The sequence below is a fragment of the Bos mutus genome, chromosome 11 (genome assembly GCF_027580195.1).
Source record: "Bos mutus isolate GX-2022 chromosome 11, NWIPB_WYAK_1.1, whole genome shotgun sequence".
Lineage (NCBI taxonomy): Eukaryota > Metazoa > Chordata > Mammalia > Artiodactyla > Bovidae > Bos > Bos mutus.
The window spans coordinates 7,450,705-7,471,033 of record NC_091627.1 but is presented as its reverse complement, the minus strand read 5'-3'; the positions used below and the strand labels follow the sequence as shown (position 1 = coordinate 7,471,033).

Genomic DNA, 20,329 nt, shown 5'->3' with positions numbered 1-20,329 from the left:
TACCCAAGTGTAAACCGTCATGCATATTTTACAGTCCACTCTGCCCCAGTTCAGGCAGGTTTTTCTCAGGAAAAAAACGTCGGTGACGCAGCTGCAGCAGACCAGCATCCCCTTCCTCAGGAGCAGCACGCGTGCCCTGGGAGGGAGGAGGGGCCCATCACTTCCTCCCCCAGAAGGAGGGCACGGTGCGGCAGCGTGCCGCCGCCTCTTCCCCTTCCCACCTGTGAGGCCTGCGACGCGACCGGAGCCCAGGCAACATGCACACGGAGGATGGTTTATTATCGGTCACTGGCTAGAGAGCAAGCAGACAGGCAGAATAAAAAGATCCGTTAAAAAGTGAGTTGAGAGTGCAGGCAGGCAGCCACCAGACTTGGCTCTAGCGATAGGGCTGGGAGGGGAGGGCTAGCACCGGGGAGCTGCCGCTCCGGCTAGGCTCCCCTCCGCTGCAGTGCATCCCAGGGGGACGGCACCCCTGTCCCTGGCCCACCACAGACCTGCCTGCCTGCCTGCCTCGTCTCCTTTGCTGCTTTTGGCAACTAAAAGGCAGGTACTCTCTCTTGCCAAGGGTACGCCCCAGGGCATCCTCAGCCCATCTTGCACTGACGCCCTTCACAGGCCGGGGCGCTGAGCGCAGCTACTGCAGCCAGGCCCGCCCTCCTGAGCAGGAGCCGGGAGGGCTGGGGGGAGGCTCAGGGATGCAGGCAGGGGTTGGGGGGCTCCAGAAACAGGTCAGAAGCAGGCCGGGGGAGGAGCCGGGATCATTCAGCCTCTCAGGCCCCTGGCGGCTGGACAGCCAAGGGGCAGGACGGGGCTGGGGTGAGCCTCCCCACGCTGAGCAGCTGGATCACCAACAGACACGTGGCGGGGCTGCACCCATTCCCCTTGCCCAGGCCAGAGTGGGCAGGGCCTGGGGGAGGAGGCCTGCTCAACTGAGCAGTTCCAAGTAGGTGACGGGGACTTTGCCCTTCTTGTTGCCTCTCTCGCCAATGAGCCAGTCGGGGTCCATGCCAGGCAAGCTGTAGACAGTGATGAGCTGAAAGGCATCACAGAAGAGGATCACGCCCTGGCTACGCAGGGGCCCTGTGCCTCCAGGGACGGGCGCCCTCTCAGCTGCTCTATGGAGAAGGATCAGAGAGCCTGCCTCCTCAGAGCTGGAGCTGCCTGTTTCCTGTGGCTGGTCCTGGCTCTCCCCCCTATCCCCAGACCCTCAGAGGTGGGGAGCCCGCGATGCATGGTCCACAGACCCCATGCCCCCAGCTCTGGTCTCCTGGCCCCCTAAGCCGGCCTGTGCTCCCCGACCGCCAACCCATCCCTGTGGCTTCCAGGCCCACCTCATCGGCCAGCAGGGCCAGCTCGCTGCTGTCGGCCGCCTCGTAGTCATAGAGAACGCGGGCTTTCCGGGTTCCGCTGGCAGGTGGGGCCACCTCCTCCAGGCGGAGAGCAGCCTCCCCCGGAGGGGCCAGGTCGGCCACGGAGGGCCCCATGGGCATCGTGGCCGCGGTGGTGGTGGGCGAGGTACTGCTGAGGGGTGGGGAGGCGGGCTCGGCGGTGCCCACAAAGGTGCCTGGGAATCTGAAGAGGAGAGCGGTAGAGGGGCCCATCTCAGCAGCCGGGAGCCACCCTCTTGTTGGGGGGAGGTCCCACATGCCCCACAAAACACCAGTCAGGCCCACGGCCATGGAGGCAAGACCACCTCGCTACTTACATGGCTCCCTGGGAGCTGGCAGCGTGAAGAGGGAAACAAGTGGAAGTGAGATGCCCCTGCCGCCCCCACCCTGCCCCCAACCCACCCCAGAACCTGCACCCAAGGTCCCTGAGGCCAGCTATCCCCCTCACTGTCCTCTTCATGGGGTGCCCAGGCCCAGAGGTGGGGGTGACGCCCCACCACGGTCAGCAGCCCTCCACCCCACCCTGGGTGTCAACAGGGGCTTGCTGAGTTCGGGGGAGCTGGGAGCCAGGGTCCCTCGTTTGGCACCTGCCCAGCTGCTTCTGGAGGTCCAGCATGTGGCGGTAGCACTGGGCATAGTACGTGGTCTGAGACTCGATGAACTCGTGCAGGCAGCGAAGGTGGTTCACCTGCCCGGAAGAGGCGGTGGCTGACCCGGCGCCCGCGGGTGGACGAAGCAGCCCACTCCCCACCCCACGCTCTACAGACCCCGGCTCGGCGTCCAGCGTTTTCTGCCCAGGCCTCTTGCTCTCTGGGGTGGGAGGGGGCCGTACCCCCCGCTTTGGGACCTTTAGGACCATGGGCTCTGCCCCACCCAGGTTCACTAGCTGCCTCAACGTGAACTTAAGAGTTGTGGTGTCTGACACATGGGTGGCAAAGACGACGTGGGATGACAGAGGAAACAGGACAGGACTCACGTGGGTGCTGCTGATCCCCTCCAGCAGGAGCCGGGTCACTTCTGCCTGCCGGTCAAACTCCGTCTGGGCCACTCGGAGCTCCTGCTCAGCCTAGGAAGGGCCAGGGATGAGCACGAGGGCAAGAATGGCCCTAGTCGCCCTCCTACCAGACTCCTCCCGCCCCTGGAGCCGCCCGGGAGCGGTCTCCTCTTCCTTTCTGTGGCAGATGGACTTCCCCACACCCCACCCCAGGATGCAGACATCGGCGAAGGGGTTCACCTCTCACCCCTGACTTCAGGCCTGGGGCCCTGACCCTCTGGACAAGTCTTAGCCCAGCTTGGGAACCCCCCAGAGGAGGCCAGTTGCTGGGTGGGCACACAGAGCCTCAGGCGCCTTCCTTGGCCTTTCACGCTCATGCATTTGTCCATCTGAGGCCACCACCCAGCAGGGACAAATTCAACCAACAGTTGCTTTGGCCTCCGGAGGGCCCACGGTGTGCTGCGGGGGAGAGGGAGGTGACTGCCCCTTATCATGGCCCCAGAGGCTGCAGGGCAGAGCTCAGAACTAGACGCACACCTGCCCCCTATGACAGCAGGCGAGCCTGGACTCCCGTTCCCCACCCCGTTTCTTCCCTGAGCCCCAACTCACCTTGTCCACCTCATCATTCCAGAGCTGCAGAGACCACAACAGGACCGGTCAGCAGGGGAGGGAGGGGGCAGCGGTCAGCAGGGGAGGGGAAGGGAGGTGGGGGACAGCTGTACTCCAGAGCCCGGGCCCCTGCCCCAGCTCCCGAGATCCCCGCAACCTCTTCCTCCTACCCCTCACGCTTCCCAATGTCCTCCCCACAATCCCACCAGGAGCTGAGGCTGGGGGGAGGCCTGGTGTGAGAGGGAGGGGGGCTCTGACGTCACAGTCCATCCAGTCCCACATGCCACATGCGGGGAGGGGGGACAGCCAGCTGGGAAGTCCTGCTTGGGTTTCTCCTACAGGCAAGCCCCCAGGCTCGGACTGGGGTCTCCAGGGAGACCGAGCGTCCCCCACCCCACCCTGACGCTCTGCTGAGGCTGCTGGGCTGGGAGGCAGGACCGTGTGACCCTAGACCAGTCACTGAACCTTTCTGTCCTTCGGCAGAGAAAGGCAGCCTCGTGCCAGAGTCAGACTGGGGTTCAAAGGCACAAGAAAAAAACAGGGCCGTCTCCACCCTCCTGGATAGTCCTCCTTCCACTCGGCCCAGGAAGGGGGGCGGCAAGTGTCCTCCAGAGTCTAAAGAAGAAAGACCCCCCTCCCCCGACCATGGCTTAGAAGGCCCGTTCCTCCTGCCCGCTGCTACCCTAACACGGGGCCTGGGGGGGCGCAGAGAGCAAAACCCAGGCCAGCCTGGCTGGGACGGAGGCGTCCCCACCCCAGCACCGTTCGGCAGACGGGAAGCGACCTCCATGTGAACACACGTGGGCAAGCCAGCCACAGGGGCCGGGGCACTACAGGGCGGTTAACGCCCCCAAGGGAGAAGGGACCGCGCCTGCACGCGCGCGCACGCACACACACACACACACACACAGCAACATGCTTATGACAGATGGAGAAGAGCCCGCGGGGAGGTGGGTGGTGCAGGAGGATGTCACCCACGGGGAAAGGAACAGAGAGGCAGAGAAAGGCCCAGGACTGGTTTCGACAGGCATGACGGGACAGGTGTCATCTGCCTATTTCCCCAACTAAACAGTAAACACCAAGATCTCAACAAGCTGTAGGAAAAAAAGATACCAGACGTTCAAAGTCCTCCTGACCCCGCCCCGCCCAGCCCACCCTCTTAAATTCCAGTCCCGCCTGCCCACCCACCCACCCACCACTGCCTTCATGCTCTGCTTTGGAGGGGCCAGCTCAGGACATGCCCGTTTCCCCACCTCGGGGGCCTCGGCCCTGGGCTGCTCTTCCCCTCCCCACCGGGTCTACCTTCCCACGGGGCCCTGCTACGTCTCAAGGCCTCTGGGCGCCTCCCCGACACCTAGCCGATGTGCTCTGGGGGCCGCTGGACAGACAGCACCGTCCCCGAGTCCTGTCCAGGGGTCTGTGACCTCCCGGCAGGCCAGGCCGGGACCTCCTCCCTCTCCTCCAGGCGCAGGGCGGGCCTGGCTCTCAGGGGTGGGTGCTGAGTAGGGGTGGATGGACTCTCGGGCCCCCCGGAGTTTATCAGGCTGCCCAGGGCAGCGGGCCAGGCTCACCTTCAGCGTTGGGCAGAGAGGGGCGAGGGCACAGGGCCCAGGTGGCCCCTGCCTGACCCTCTGCCTCCTGTTCTCCTGACTGGCATCAGGCGCCAGGTGTTGGGGCTGGGGGCAGGGAGGGGGGAGCCGGGGCGGGGTGGGCGGGGGCGCTTACCGCGGAGGCGCTGGCCGAGAGAATGTAATTACGAGGTCTAGTCTCCTGAAAGTCAGGCACCGTCTGGCGGGGAACAGAGTTCACGGGGGAGGGGGGAGTCACGTGGCGCAGGGGCCAGGCCAGGAGGCCGCCCTAGAGTCTCCCCCAGGGAGATGCCAGGAGCAACCCCCACCCCAACCCCATGGACAGGAGGGTACGGACAGATAACAACACAGACCCCCTTCTCCCCACGCCAACCACCTGCACAGGAGGCAGGATGAGTGAGGGTCTCCGAGGGTTGGGACAAAGACCAGGAGGGTGGACACGCTGGGGAGCCCAGGAGAGCAGATGCCGACGAGGGGACAGCCCGGAACCTCGGGCAGGACGCAGACCCGCCTGGCCCCGGCGGTCCTCAGGTCTCTCTTCCCCAGGCCAGCCTCGTCTCACTCAGAGGCCCATTAGACCCACCGTTCTCCAAGCAGAGCCCACCCCCACCCTACCCGGCTCACTCCATCCACACCTCTGCACACACCCAATCATCTCTCCTTCCTGCAGCAAGAACTGGGCCCCTCCCCCGCCACGAGATGGACAGATGGATGCATGGATGGACAGAGTGACAGGCGGTTGACATTTGCAAAAAGCTGACTCAACAGGCTCCAACGCCTGGCGTCCCCCCAGACCAGAGGCTACACGTGGTGGAGGCCCCGGTGGGAGACCAGCTGCTTTGCAAAAGGCCCGGAGGACGGCCCTCCCCGGCCCGGCTGGCCCAGCCCGGCCCGGCCCCGCAGGGCCCAAGGCCGAGGTGGGCAAACCAGAAGCGGCACAGCACGTGGGACAGGTATACTCACATCTCCCTCACACTGAGCCAAGTTACCCAAAGCAGAACGGCAAGGAACAAAAACAAAGAGTTAGTGAGTCCACAGCGCAGGCGGGAGCAGGCCCCCCGGGGACGCACAAGCCCGCCCTCCGGAAGGAGTCCTGACCAGTGTGGCTGCTGAGGGGTGGCGGGTGGGCTGGGGGTGCCCTGCTGGGCTGGAGCCCGCTGGGATGCTGTACCAGGGCCCCGCTTGGGAGGGGATATCCTGCTAAAAGCCACACACTCGGGGCTGGTCTGGGCCAACCAGCCGGATGGGAGGTTGTGCCGCCCTGGTGACGAAGGAAGCGCTCCCCGGCCTGGCGGACAGAGAAAGGCCTGTCCTGGCCAAGGGACTCCAGAGAGCTGCCCGGCCCTGAGGGCGGGGAGCCTGTCCAGTCCAGCGGGGCTCAGGCAGCCTACCCAAGCCCAACCCGACGCCGGTGGCTGAGGACCTGCCTCTGGTCTGGACTCCACACACCTGGACGAGGCGCCACGGCTCTTGCCAGGGGCAGCGCCCAGACTCCGTGGCCCCCAGGGGCCACACAAAGGGAGGGGAATGCGAGGAGGGTTGGGGGCTGTAACTAACTCTCGGGCAGCGGGGGCACCTGGCCTTCCCTGGCCGAGGGCCCTGCCGGGCGCAGGTGCCAGTGTCCCTGGTGTGTCCCGGACCTGACTGGGGGGGTTCCCACCCCGGGGTGTGAGGCGGCCTTGCAGCCCCCGCACCCCAAGCAGCCCAGGCCCCTGGGGCCCAGCTCTCCCAAACCCTGGCCTCGCCCTGGTCACCATGTGCCACGCTGCATCCCATCGGCCTGGCTGAGCAGAAGGGGAGCCAAGATAGCCCTGGCTCCATTCAGCGACGTGGGGCTCCCTGAAGGGCCCCGAGACCTGCCCCTGGGCAGGTGAGCAGCCCAGCTCTGGGACCTCCACACCAGCGCAATGGAGCCTGAGGACAGGACGGGGCGCCCGGGGAACAGCACTGGAGCGGCGGGGAAGGGGGGCGCGGTTAGTAGCGGAGCCATGCCCGGGCAGAGCCGGGAACAGAGCTGAGCATCCAGGGAGGGCAGCACGGGGGGCATGCGAGAAGCCAACCGGCTGTCTATCTGGGGAGGCTGCAGGCTGCCCTGAGCTCAGGTGAGGGCGCTGTGGGTCTACCCACCACCCGCCCCCAGACCCAGTGTCTGCCCTGGGAACCCAGAGCTCTGGGTCAGCAGGGTTCCATTGGGGGTGGGAGCAGACGGGCGTGACCTGACGTGGTCTGCCCCGAGCAGTGCCCCCCAGCCAGGCTTTGACGGGGAGGGAGGTCATGCGAAACATCATGAGCCTCCACCCCGAGCCTCCACCCGCTCTGGTCCAGCAGGACACCTACCGTGGCTTTGGCTTCGGCAGCCTTGGCCTTCTTGAGCCGCGCTTTGGAGGCATCCAGGTCTAGACGCCGGTTCTGCAGGAGCCGCCTCTCCTTCTGTTGTGGGGCGGGGTTGGGGGGAATTAGGGACATGAGCCCCACAGCTGCCATGGGAGACCCCCGGCCCCAGCGAGACCAGCCCATAGGACCATCTGGCCAAGACAGGGAAACTGAGGCCCGGACGGGCAAGGTCAAACACTTCAGGCCACTCGGTCCACAAGAGCCACGTGTGGGGAGGCCCTGAGGGCTGCGGGGTCCTGAGCTGGGTTCCGCGGCTCTGAGGAGAGGGCAGCCAGGGTTACCAGGAGGCACGCAGCTCCAGGCTCCTCACCGAAATCGTCTTCCAGTCCCCTTCCAGGAAGTTGCGCAGGGGCGTGAGGAAGTTGATGGAGGCCGTGTGGATGAAATCTCTCTCGGCCGCTCCCAGGTGCTTTTCTGCTTCCGCCACCTTGATCAGCGTCTTCCCTGAGAAGCAGAGTCGGGGGTGAGGAGGCAGGCTGAACTCTGCTCTGGCTCCCAGGAGGGAGGAGAGAGCGCTGAGAGAGATGTTCTGAGAGGCAAGAGCAGAAATGACTGGCCTGGGAAAATGGGAGAAAATCTGTATATCCACATATCCATTGGCCAATAAATACTGGGACACCCCAAAACCAGAACACGTCACAGCCATTAGAAAGAAGGAGGGTGGGACTTTTAGAATAACAGAGGGAGGAACTCAGCAAATCCTCCTCCCAGAAAGGACACAGGGACTTCCCTGGGGGTCCAATGGCTAAGACTCCACTTCCACTGCAGGGGGCATAGGTTCGATCCCTGGTTGGGGAACTAAGATCTGGTATGCTATGCAGTATGGCAAAAAACAAAAACTTACCTATTTATCTATCTCCTTCAAAAACAAAACAAAACTGGACACAGTTGTCAAAAACAATCATTTCTGGACTCTGGAAATTGACCAAAGGCAAGTAACAAATTGAGAAGCATTTACTCCAGAACTACAGGACCTTGGTAAGAACCATGGAGATGGTGGCTTTTTAGCCTGGACGTGCTCCCCTCTCTCCAAGCTCTGTGGTGTGCCCCTCTATCAGGGTGGGGTAAGCCTTGAAGCCGCTGGAGGGGGAGGACTTGATTTTGGCTGGAACACAGAAAAACCCACAAGACATGCTCACAAGCAGTAATGATCTCAATGGCAAATAATCAGGAAAGGCCAACATCACAGCTAACATGAAGCTGGAAGACTGGCTGGAATAAGCAGCAGACCTGCCAGAAATTTAATAGGAGATCTGGGAAATGAGACAGTCACAGTGAGCCTTGATAAACTCCAGACAGCTCTGGTGGTCTAGAAGGCTGCGCCTGTGTGTAGCATGCATGGGAGGCACAGGAGAGAGCCCCAGCTACCAAATCATTCTTGGCTAGTGGGAGGCTCTGCACATTCATGACGTAAAAGCTAGGCACACATATAAACTGCATGAGCTTGAGCGTGTTCCCCAGCCCACTCATAAATTCATCAGCAAACCCTTAATGGTGCAAGGTGTCTACACACAATTTCTGATTAATCATTAGCTGACCGCCAACATATGCTGACCTGGAAGCAACCCTTAGGAAGCTAGGCTTAAAAGTAAAAAGAATAAGTAGAAAAATAAGCAGAGACATCAGCAGCTGCATACAGCAAAGAACACAAACTCTAAACAATTAGCTCAGGTAAGTCTCTAAAGAAACAAACAGCACTAATAACCCAAGAAGAATTATAAGACACGCAAAGAAATAGGAAAGTACAGTCAATACACAGGGAGAGAAAAGCAATCAACAGACACCATCTCCGAGGAGGCCCAGATATTAGATTTAGCAGACAAAGGCTTCTAAGCAGCTATTACCAAGAAGTGGAAAAGGAAAAACAAAAACAACCAAAACCATAATGGTAGGGAGGGACAAATTCTGGTAGAGGATAAAACTGCTATCAATGAAACAGATAAGCAACAGCATATACCATATAGCACAGGGAATCATAGCCCTTACTTTGTAATAACCTATAATGGAATATAATCTGCAGAAATACTGAATCACTATGGCATATACCAGAAACAAACACATATTAAAACCAACTACACTTCAATTAAAAAATAAAAAAACAGAACCATGTTTAAGGATTTAAGATTAATACAACATTGTAAAGCAATTATCCTCCAATTAAAATTTTTTTAAAAAGATTTAAGGAAAGTATGATGACAATGACTTCTCAAATAAGAAATGTCAATAAAGAGATTAAAATTTAAAAAAAAAGAAGTGAAAATTCTAGAGTTGAAAAGTTTAACAACTGATGTGAAAAAAAACTCACTAGAAGGGCTCAATGGCAGATTTGAACTGACTTCTTATCAGACACCAGGGAGGTCAGACGGTGAGAGAATATACTCAAAGTGAGGAAAGGAAACAACTCTCATCCAAGGATTCATACACCGCCAAGCTGCCCTCCAAAAGTGAGCATAAACACTCCCAGTGAGACACAGGCGACAAGGATTCACTGCTGGCAGACCTGCCACAGAAGAGACACTTCACGTGCGAGTGACACGACACTAGGGGGTAACGCGAGTCCACGTAAGGAAGCAGAGCAGCAGTAAAGGTGACTCTACAGACGCGCGGAAAAGACGGTACGTTTCTTTTCTCTTTTCTTAACTGACTTAAAAGACAATTGCATAACACAATAATTATAAAACTGTATTGTTGAGAAATAGTATGTATGACAATGTGAGCACCAAGGAAGAGGGAGGGAAGGGAGTTATCCTGGAGCCAAGTTTCTATATTTTACTGGAATTCCGTTAGCATTACTCTGAAGTGGACTGTGTCAAGTTAAAGTGCGTGTTGTGATTCACATTTTAAAACCACTAAGAAAAACACTTTAAGTTAAAGAAAAAAAGGAGCAAAGAAATTACAATGTTACACTAGAAAATATCTTTTTAACTCAAAATAAGTCAGTAAAAGAGGATCAAACAAAAAAGACCTGAGATACAGGGAGAACAGTAACAAAACAGCAATCCAAATGTACAAACAGCTCATGAGGCTTAACATCATCAAAACAAACAACCCAGAGAAAAATGGGCAGATCTACACAGACATATCGATTAAGACATACAGATGGCCAAAAGGCACATGAAAAGATGCTCAACATTGCTAACTATTAGAGAAATGCAAATCAAAACTACAGTGAGGTATGACCTCACAGCAGCCAGAATGGCCATCATCAAAAATCTACAAATAATAAATGCTGGAGAGGGTGTGGAGAAAAAGGGACCCTCCTACACTGCCACTGGGAATGTAAACTGGTACAGCCACTCTGGAGGACAGTATGGAGGCGCCCTCAGAAAGTAAAAACAGAGCTACCACACGACCCTGCAATCCCATTCCTGGGCATGTATATACTTGGAGGAAATAGTAATTGGAAAAGCTACATGCACCCCAATGTTCATTGTGGCACTATTTACAATAGCCAAGACATGGAAGCAACCTAAATGTCTGTCAACAGATGAATGGATAAAAAAGATGTGAAAAACATATACAATAGAACATTACTCAGCCATAAAAAAAAAAGAATGAAATAATGCCATTTGTTGCAACATGGATGGATCCAGAGACTGTCATACTGGGCAGAGAAAGACAAGTATCATGATTCCACACATATGTGGAATCTTAAAAAATGATACACATGAACTTCTAAAACGGAAACAGACTTCGCAGACATAGAAAACAGACTTATGGTGACCAAAGGGGAGGCTGGGAAGCGGGGGTGGCGGGAATGAGGGATAAATCGGGTTGGGATTAACATATACACACTACCATTTATAAAACGGGTAACCAACAAGGCCTACTGTAGAGCACAGGGAACTATACTCAATATTTTGGAATAACCCAAAGTGAAAAGAATTTGAAAAGGAGCATATATACATGTATATAACAGAATCACTGCGCTGTATACCTGAAACTAACACAATATTGTAAATCAACCACATTCTAATTCAGAATTAACTAAAAACTTAAAAATAAACTGGATTGAGGGATGTTTGTACAATTACTAAAAATCACCAAATTACACACTTAAAACAAGTACACTTTACAGTACATAAATTGTACCTCAATAAAACTTAAATAAAAAGCAAAGACTGAAGTGGCTCTTTAAGTGCTACTGTGAACAGATAATCTGTAGAGCAACACCAAGTTTAAAAATCAGGTTGTGGAATCGCACACATAAGATAATGTGATCCCATTAAAAAATGCACACAAACCAAAAGTGGGTAAAGGAGGCTCTTTTTCTCTTTTTGGGGCCCTGCCATGGGGTATGCGGGACCTTAGTTCCCTGACCAGGGATGGAGCCCAGGCCCATTGCACTGGACATGTGGAGTCTTAGCCACTGGCCCACCAGGGAGGTCCCAGGAGGCTTCTATTTTTCACTGTTTTCACCTCTGTTGGTTGAGGTATTTGCAAGGAGAATGAATCCAGGCATCACATGTGTAAATACAAGACCAGAGAAAGGAAGGAAAGAAGGGAGGGAGGGAGGTCAGGGCCAGAGACCGGGCCCCACCCGGCCGTGGGGACCGGCTCACCGTAGGGGGTGGTGGGCCCCAGCTCACTGGCTGCCTCGGCCATGTACTGCGCCAGCAGCTCCCCGTTGGTGACCCGTGAGGGCACCTTCCTGTCCAGCTTCTCGTACAGGAACTCCTCCACTCGGGCGCCTGTGGGAGACAGCAGCCAAAGCCACGTGGCCTTTCCAGAGGAGCCCAAGGCCAGTCCAGGACCGGCCCACAGGGGCGCCCAGCCTGGTGACTTCCAGGACATTCTCGTGCTGATTCTCCACCTTGTGAGATGGGCTCTTGACCCTGTGAAACCCCTCACAGGGAGGGAGAAGCCACGGCCCAGAGACGTCAAGTACTTGCCTGAGGTCACCCAGCTACGGAGACGGGCCTTCCGCTTCCCCCTCCTTAGAATATGGACTCAGAGCATGACACACAGGGGGCGCTAGGGATGAAGAACCTGCCTGCCAATACAGGAGACCTAAGAACCATGGGTTCGATCCCTGGGTGGGGAAGATCCTCTGGAGGAGGGCATGGCAATCCACTCCAGGATTCTTGCCTGGAGAATTCGCCTGGACAGAGGAGCCTGGTGGGCTACAGTCCACGGGGTTGCAAAGAGTCAGACATGACTGAGCAACTTAGCATGCGTGCACACACCACACGTGTGAACAGCACTCTGGCCGGACCCAGAAAGCTCTGAGCACACCGCCTTAGCTAAGAGCAGATATACAGGCAGACACGTCTCCGGACCCCAGGGCAGGTTCCCCTGCAGCTGTGGGGGCCTGCCCTGTGCTCTCGTGCGACCCTGGACGGGCCTTCTTTGTCCCTGACCCTCGCTGCCTGCTCCCCAGTGATTGGTCTCCCATTTCTCCCGCCTCTTCTCCCAGTGATGTTTTAGTTTCCAGGCTTCAACTCCTCTATGCAAAACTTGCATTTCCATGTCCCAGAGACTGAGTGCCCTGTGGAGCCCGACACCCAGACTACTGTTTTTAATAGGGACCACCCCCCCCCTTCCCGTGCCACCGACAGCAGCCTGAAGCCTCAAGAGTCTAACTCAAGTCCCGCCTGCCGCCCAGGCCACCTGCACGGCCTCTGCAGCTGGGCCCGTGCCCGCGGTGCCCCGCCCCTTGCCCAGGGCCGGCCCGTGTCTACTCACTGGGGTTGGGCTGCAGCAGCACCTCTGTCTGCCTCAAGATCTTCTCGGTCCAGTTCTTGGTGCTGTCCGCCCGCGCCAGGAGGCTCTCAAAGTGGGCGTCGAGCTCGGTCTTCTCGGCCTGGCCGAATTTCTCCTCTGTGAACTGTGGGAGGAGGGTTGGGGGGAGCACCCAGGGGTGGAAGACTCAGCAGGGGGGAGGGGAGGATCAGCCCTGCCCCACCCATCTACCCCTCCCGCCTGGCTGGAACTCAGGCCCTAAGGTCCAGGAACCCGTCTACCCCATCCGCTCTGGGACCCCGATCAAACTGCAACCCTGCCCTGGGGCTCAGCTTGCTCCTCTGTGACATGGGATGGGTGGGCCAGAGCCGGCGGATCCCAGTTTGTTTCGGAAATCCAACGAAAGATACAGACACCCCCTGCCCCGCAAATGCACATCTGTACAAAATCAGACACAACTTAAGGAGCTGCTGGTAGGCCATCACTGAGGGTCCTCCCAGCCTGACTCTGGAGGAAAGAGCTTGGTAACGAGCGCTCAGGGACACAAGGGGCACAGAGCAAGGTCTGGAGTGATCAGCAGGTGCCAGGGCAGCTGGGAGCCCCAAGGAAGGGGTCCCGGGGGAGGAAGTGGGAAGAACCCAGGTTCCAGAACCAGAGGAACATGATTCAAGTCTCAGTTCTGATGAGCAGTGTGACCTGGGGCAAGTGGCTTTGCCTCTCTGAGCATCAGTTTCTGAAGCTGAAAATGGGAATAATAAGGAATAGCATCTCCCTTGTAGGTTGTGAGAAGGAAATAAAAAAGATGTGGGTAAGATATGAAGGCCAGGATCCGGCGGGGAGTTCGGTGCCCAGTGTAAGGGCTGATGCTGTAAAGATCTGATGGGAATGGAGAGGGGTGGGGTGGGAGGATGGCCTCTGCTGCCTGGTATGGTACATGGGGAGCAGTGCCAACTCATCCGAGCCAACTGCTGGGCACACCCAGGCGCAGGAAGCTCCACAGCCCTGCCCCGAGGCCAGGGAGGGACCAGGATGTCACAGGGTCCTCCTTCCGAGCTGGCCAAAGCCATGGGAGCCACGTAGGAACAGCCAGAAACCTGCCCAGGTCCTGGCCCTTCTGATCTCAAAGGCCCTGTTCAGCCGTGGTGGGTGGTGGTCAGAGACAAACCACACGGGAGCAAGATCAGCTCTGACAACAACAGACAGTGCCGACCCGGCGCTCAGCATGGGCAAGTTTCCCATTTCACAGAAGGTGCCACTGAGACCAGGCAAGAGGCAGGCTGCACCGGAGTCAGGGTCTCATGGGCTGCGGGTCTGGAGGCCCTTCTCAGATGACCTGGCAGCCCTGAGTCATCCAGAGGCAAAGGACAGCTCCAGAGGCAAAGGACAGCTCCAGCTGCAAGGAGCAGGAGGCCCCACCGGCTTCAGGCCGCTCCGGCTCAGCAGCCATCAATTATGCATGGGGGCTTGGGTTTCTCTCTGCAGGGCCAGGTGGGCAGGGGTCAGAGCCTGCGGCTCCCCGCCTGGGAGCCAGCTACTCTTGCTCTCCTGACTCTTCTTCCTCACTTTCCACAAACTGGGGCCTCCCAGAGCCGGGCCCTGAACAGGCCTGCCCTCACCCAGCCTCTTTGAGGGTGGGGGTGGCGCTAGCCCCATTTTCCAGATGAGAAAACTGAGGCTCAGAGGCAACGTCACCTCTCTGGCCCTCAGTTTCCACCAGGGGGATGGGGACACCAGGAACCATCTCATAGAATATTCGGGAGGTGCTTAGTTCTCTGGTCAGCACACAGCACAGGCCTGATAAATGTCAACTGGCGTCGTCGTTATCATCAGCAATAAAAGACCTCCTGCAGGTCCCTCCTCGGTTCCCAGGAGCCACCTAGGGACGTCCTTACCCCGATGGGACCAGCCGCTCTGACTCCAGTGATGGTGTCACGCTCAGTATCTCCTCCCCTTCTTGCCACGGTTATGGGCAGCACTTCCCGCCTGGCCACCTGTCCCTCACACTACACATCCACCCACGTTCAAAGTCCAACCAGGTTTTTCCAACGTCCTGGGCATCCCTCCCACGTCCACTGTTGCCTGCCCGGCTTGGATGAAAACAATGCCACAGCCTCCTGGCTTTTATCATCACCACTCCTACCTCCGCTCCTAGTAATACAGTCAGTACTACTGACAGCATTGGTACTAGCACTTCCACTGCCCACTCCACCACCACTGGCATCTTACCCAAATATGCTTTAGCTTTTCCTGCCTGGGTGCCCTCCGCTGAACTGTTCCCACCACCGGGATCAACTCTGCAAACCCCTCCTGGCGTTCAAGGCACAGTTCGGGGACTGAGAGGCCACCCTAGGATCACACGTGCAAAAGGGATCCGGCCTCCAGCTTCTTCTCCCAGGTTCTGTTCCTTACGGGGTGGGGATAAGGTGAAGCTCTTTCAAAGTGTCCCCGGTACCTGGAGGGGCTGAGCGCTTGCCCAGCATGTCCTTCTACCTGGCCAGGTGGCACCCACGCAGAGGAGCTGCCCACACATTGATAACAAACCACCCTTCGTCCCTCCTGGCTGACTCCTATCCCAGGGCCGAATGGCCTCAGAGGGGTGGTCCCCCAAGTGGGCTCTCCTGCCCAGATCACATTTCAAGCCCCTCTCTCTTCGGGCTGCCACCTGACCCCATTCCTGCCAAGAGAAAGGGCCCAGGCTTCAGAGGCTCATGACTGCAGAGTCCGAGGCTGCTCCCTGCAAGATGGCAGCAGCAGGGGGTGGGCGGCTGGAGCCAGAGAAAGCCTCTATTTATAAAGCTCCCAGCTCCCTCCTCCACCCTGGAGGCGGGGGACCTGGGCGCTGGCTCCCACGCCAGTATGGGCGACCCAGTGGGCCTGCCCTCACCAGGCCACGGGGCCCAAGCCTCTCCATGCCCCAGGCTCTGCAGACCTGGCAGGATCGGGTGCTAGGGCCCCACAGTAGCCGGAAACTGGCAGATCAGGTTCTTCCCAGATGTTGGAGATAAAGTGGTTGCCATACCAACACGGGGGGCGAACTCCCCACCTTCTGGATGGATTGGGGCTGGCCAATGAGCTCCAGGCTGCAGGCATCCCCACTAAGGCTGGGGTCACTGGCAGGGCTGGGAACCCAGGGCAGCAAACCCTTCTGGGGTACCCATCCTCAGCGGGATGCTGTGCTTTCTAGTAAACATGGGCACGTGGGCTTCCAAGAGACGGTCTGGGGCTGGGCTCCTCCAGAGAACCAACTGCCACAGCAAGGACAAACGACAGGATCCGTTCCCAGGGCCCTGTGACTGGGCCAAGCCCGAAGCCTGCGGCCACCCTTGGAGGCAGACTTGGTGCCACTCATGATGGACAGAAGGGCACATGGAGGCTTCCAGAGAAGTGACTGGGCCAAGGTCACAGGCTGCACGCATGCCATACTAAGCAAGAGTGACTTGCCTTTAGTGAGAGCGTGCACGCGGAGTGCCGGGGACACTCACATCCATGCTGGGAGGGAGGGGTTGCTAAGGCCATTTTCAAAAGACTGAAAAACTGAGGCCCAGAGAAGTGAAGCCCCCGCCCTTCTCAAAGTCGCAAGAGAGGGCATCCACGCCCACAGCTGACTCCCCGTCTTCACCGATAAGCTGCTTCAGTTTCTCTCCTTGCCCCCAAATGGATAGGACTTGTTCTAATCCTAGCGTCACCCAGCGTACAGCTCCCCAAGGAGGGCACGCAGCCAGACCCCAGCCCTCCTCATTCCCCTAGGGCTGGGGAAATAAGAGGAAACAGGCCTGCCATGGAGCAGAAAGGAAATAATAACCCCAGCCCTCCTGGCTTCCGGACTGACTATCCAAGCGTGTAAAAGGGACCCGAGGGAATCAGTTCCGACAGCCCACTGCACAGGTGTGGAGACTGAGGCTCAGAGAAGGGCTCAGGGGCCCGGGGGCACGAGTCCTTGGGCCTGGAACTCAGGCCTCCAAACGCCGGGCAGGAGTCAGGGTTACTGCTGGCCAACGGCAGGGTGGCCGCCTGATGCCATTTGCTCTCCCCATCAGAGCCCCCACCGGGGCGGGGCGGGCGCCAGGGCAGTGGGATAACTCGGCCCCGGCAGGTCGCAAAGGGGGAGGCTGACACCTCCCGCCCAGGCAGCGGGGCCGAGGCAGGCCCAGCTCACTCCCCGGCCCCCGGGCCACGCAGAGGGTAGTACAGGGCAGTGCAGCCGGCCGCCCCGGAGCTCCTTCTCTCGACTGGGCAGCGCAAAAGAGAAGGCTGGTGGGGGGCTAGGGCGACCCGGAAAAGAGCGGCGGCCGCGAGGGCCTTGTCCCGCGGCCCCAGGCTCTGTTGCAGGGGTGCCCGCCGGCCGCGCGGGGCCCAGGGCGCACGGCCTCCTCACCTGCACGGCCCGGGTGAAGAAGATGCCGGCGTCCGACGCCAGTTTCTTCATGTTGAAGTCCATGGCGCTCCTCACGGCCGGCGCGTCCGGCCCGAGCGCCGCCCGGCAGCCCCCGGCCCGCCGCCGCCGGCCCTCACCGCGCCCACCTGCTGCCGGGGCTCCGGCCCTTAGCGCGCCAGCCGGTCCCTGCCGCCGCCGCAGCCGCTGCCTCCGCCCGTGCCTGCCCGAGCGCGCAGGGCGGGGCGCCGGCCGCGGGGGCGGAGCCTCAGGATGGGTGGGGCGGGGCGGGCCGGGGCGGCAGGGCTGGAGGGTGCTCGCGGCTGCCCCGCTGCGGCCGCCGGCCGGCCAGCCTCTCTGGTTTACCTGTCCTGTGGCTCCCGGCCCATCGGTGCCTCTTACTCTCCTTTTTTTCTTTTTTCTTTTTTTAAAGACCCTGCTGCTGGGAAAAGTTGAAGGGGGGAGGAGACGGGGACGACAGAGGATGAGATGGTTGGATGGCATCACCGAGTCGATGGACATGAGTTTGAGTAAACTCCGGGAGTTGGTGATGGACAGGGAAGCCTGGTATGCTGCAGTCCATGGGGTCGCAAAGAGTCAGACGCTACTTGAGCGACTGAACTGAACTGACTCTCCTGTTGTTCATTCGCACCCTCCTCGCCGGCTGGCCCCTCTGGCTCCCTATTTCTCGGCCTCTTTAGGCCTGGATCTTTCTGTGCCACCACCACCACCACCATCAGCTTGACCTCTCTAGCGCCCCTCCTCTTCTGCTCCAACTTTAGTGACACTGAGGACCACCTCTGGGTAATGGCTGTTTGGCCTCAGGAAACCCTCTGGTTCCTCAAAGTGTGTACAAGGAGTTAACGGGGAAGAAGGTGGAGAGAAAGGGAGGCTTCTGTTCAGCCTGGATGGAGGAGCCCTCCAGCCATGGACAGGGTGCTGACCTTGAACCAGTTTCTCACAGACCAAGACAGGCAGAAGGATGGCCTGCACATATATTCCCTGCTCCCAAGGGGCTTGGAACGGGTTTATTACCTGTTTCCACTGCTTGCCTCTATCTCTAGACTTCATTTTCTTACACAGTGGAGAGCTCTGTTCCTGAGCCTGTACCCTTTCCTCTCTGGCTCTGTCTCCTGGATTCCTAGCTTTGTTTACATCCCTGCACTCACACCAGTTCTCCATCCTCTACCCCAGCCTGTCTGTCCAGAGTGAGCTTCAAGTCACCTCGGGGATTATTTAAAAATCCTTGGCCCCACTCCCAGTCCTGGTTCTCTCCATACAGGTGTAGCCTGGCAGGTAGAGTCTAGAAAAGCTTCCAGGTGATTTAAATGTGCACCCCAGGTTCAGAACCACTGATCTTTATTATTATCTGCATGAAGTCATCATCAGTGTTCATGTCACTCACACACCTGTAGTTCATCTCTGTTTCTTTGTGTGTGTCTATGTGTTCACTACGTATTTCTACTTGTACTGATCATTGACTTATTTACCAGTATCTGTAGCTGACTGTATCATTCATTTAGCCAGCATCCAGCCATTTCGCCTTTCAACAGATATAAATCAATATAGTAACATGTTCATTCATTTGGTAACTACACTGAGCGTGGTTAAAGAAAAAAAAAAATCAGGATACTTGTTAAGGACAGCAAGGAAGACTACTCAAGAGAGACCAGTGCAGTGGGAGTTTTGCAGTAGGGGAGACAGATTAGGCTCAACTCCAAATACAATAATGTCGAGTGGAGATTTATAGCCCATGAACAGACTAGGGGTCAGTGGATGGAAAATGACTAAGCAGGAACATTGAGGCTAGTGAGAGCCTTGCTGAAGGCAGGCCCAGGTGATAAGATATTCAGGATGGAGGATGAAGAATTTGATCAGATGCGGAGGGTGATCAGAAATCCAGGGTTGGAGATTTTGCTAAATTGGCCCCGCAGAATTCTTGCTAAAACTGCACTCTACAAGACGGAAGCTTCAGGTTGAACCTAGTTGAATAGAGGGCTTGGAGGAACCGGACTTAGGTCAGGTCAAGGAGAAAGACCTTATCAGCACTAATTCTGTGCCAGGCAGTGTTCTAGGTGCCAGGGACACAGCAGTGAAGAAAACAAGGCCCCTCCCTTCTTGGACAAACAGATATATAACCACGTCAGATTCTGGGAAGGAAAACAACAGGGTAAAGGAGAACGAGAGAGACAGTAAGTGTTAGTTATTCCTGCTCTTGTTTCTGCCCAGTCTGTATGTTTCATCTGTTTATCTAGCTTTCCACTCAGCTATTGCAGTTTGTCTAATAGCAATGGCCGAAATTTCCTAAGCCCTTGCCAGGCTGAACACTGAGCACTTTAAAGTGAATAATCACCTGAGATCCTCATAACAACTCAGAAAGTATCCTCTTCCTTATTAAAGGGAACTAAGGTTTAGAGAAGTTATGATTTGCCCGAGGACACGGGGGAGTAAGCAGTGGATTTGGCCCCAGATGCAGGCAGTCCAGTGGTGGAGCCTGCTCTCCTTTGCTCTGGCTACCACTTCCTTGGCTCATCAGCTGCCACTCTGCCCTCTCTCTGCCACCCTTAGTCAGAGATGCCAGGTTTGCTCTTGCCTCTGGATCACAGTCCAAGCTGTTCCTGAATATTCCTCCCTCTTCTCTCTGCCCAGCTAATTCCTAGTCATCCTTAGGTTTCTGTTTGGATGTCACTTTCTTCCTGGAGTCTTTCACCTGGATTCCTGCGTTTCCACCATTGGAACAAAACCACAAAAGATTGTAATTATCTTAACTATATGTATCTTGTCTACAACTATCAAGGCCAGCCAAAGGGCTGTCACACAGAAGTATTCATTGTTGAGTGAAGGCAAGAATGTAACCTTACTGATAATTACATTTTAAAAACTTAGACCTGTCCGGTTCTCTGGTTATGAAAGGACTGCCAGTTTCCTTACTATCGGCACCAAAGCCCTGTTACTCAGGCAAAGCAGGAGTTCCACTCCCATTTTAGAGAGGAGTAAACGGAGTAAACCAAAGCTGAAGCTCCAGTACTTTGGCCACCTCATGCGAAGAGCTGACTCACTGGAAAAGACCCTGATGCTGGGAGGGATTGGGGGCGGGAGGAGAAGGGGACGACAGAGGATGAGATGGCTGGATGGCATCACCAACTCGACGGATGGACGTGAGTTTGAGTAAACTCCAGGGGTTGGTGATAGACAGGGAGGCCTGGCGAGCTGCGATTCATGGGGTCGCAAAGAGTCGGACACGACTGAGCGACTGAAATGAACTGAACTGAAACTGAGTCATTCTTATATTGTTGCCTGG

General features: G+C 57.2%; 1 protein-coding gene across 3 annotated transcripts; it reads right to left on the bottom strand.

Moving 5' to 3' along the window:
• Positions 1–769: 769 nt before the first annotated feature.
• On the bottom strand, positions 770–17,269 carry SH3GLB2 (SH3 domain containing GRB2 like, endophilin B2). 3 transcript variants are annotated; one of them, XM_070378867.1, is made up of 12 exons: positions 17,032–17,266; positions 12,660–12,801; positions 11,537–11,665; positions 7,285–7,418; positions 6,918–7,010; positions 4,717–4,779; positions 3,457–3,606; positions 2,992–3,015; positions 2,365–2,454; positions 1,976–2,076; positions 1,332–1,572; positions 770–1,033 (listed from the first exon to the last, which is right to left on the bottom strand). In XM_070378867.1, the coding sequence occupies exons 1-12, from the start codon at positions 17,092–17,094 to the stop codon at positions 926–928; spliced, it is 1,338 nt and encodes a 445-aa protein (XP_070234968.1). In that variant the 5' UTR covers positions 17,095–17,266; the 3' UTR covers positions 770–925. The 3 variants fall into 3 exon arrangements, with proteins under 3 accessions (XP_070234968.1, XP_070234969.1, XP_070234970.1); XM_070378868.1 differs by lacking the exon at positions 3,457–3,606 and having other exon boundaries at positions 17,032–17,263; XM_070378869.1 differs by lacking the exons at positions 770–1,033; positions 1,332–1,572 and adding an exon at positions 1,687–1,720 and having other exon boundaries at positions 17,032–17,269.
• Between the last annotated feature and the right edge of the window lie 3,060 nt (positions 17,270–20,329).

Excerpts from the sequence above, each read along its gene's own strand:
- SH3GLB2 (XM_070378867.1), bottom strand. The coding sequence starts at position 17,094 with ATGGACTTCAACATGAAGAAACTGGCGTCGGACGCCGGCATCTTCTTC. Across the intron at positions 2,455-2,991 it reads GGAATGATGAGGTGGACAAG|GCTGAGCAGGAGCTCCGAGT; the intron begins GTGAGTTGGGGC and ends GGCCCTTCCTAG. Across the intron at positions 1,573-1,975 it reads CTCCAGAAGCAGCTGGGCAG|ATTCCCAGGCACCTTTGTGG; the intron begins GTGCCAAACGAG and ends TCTCCTCTTCAG.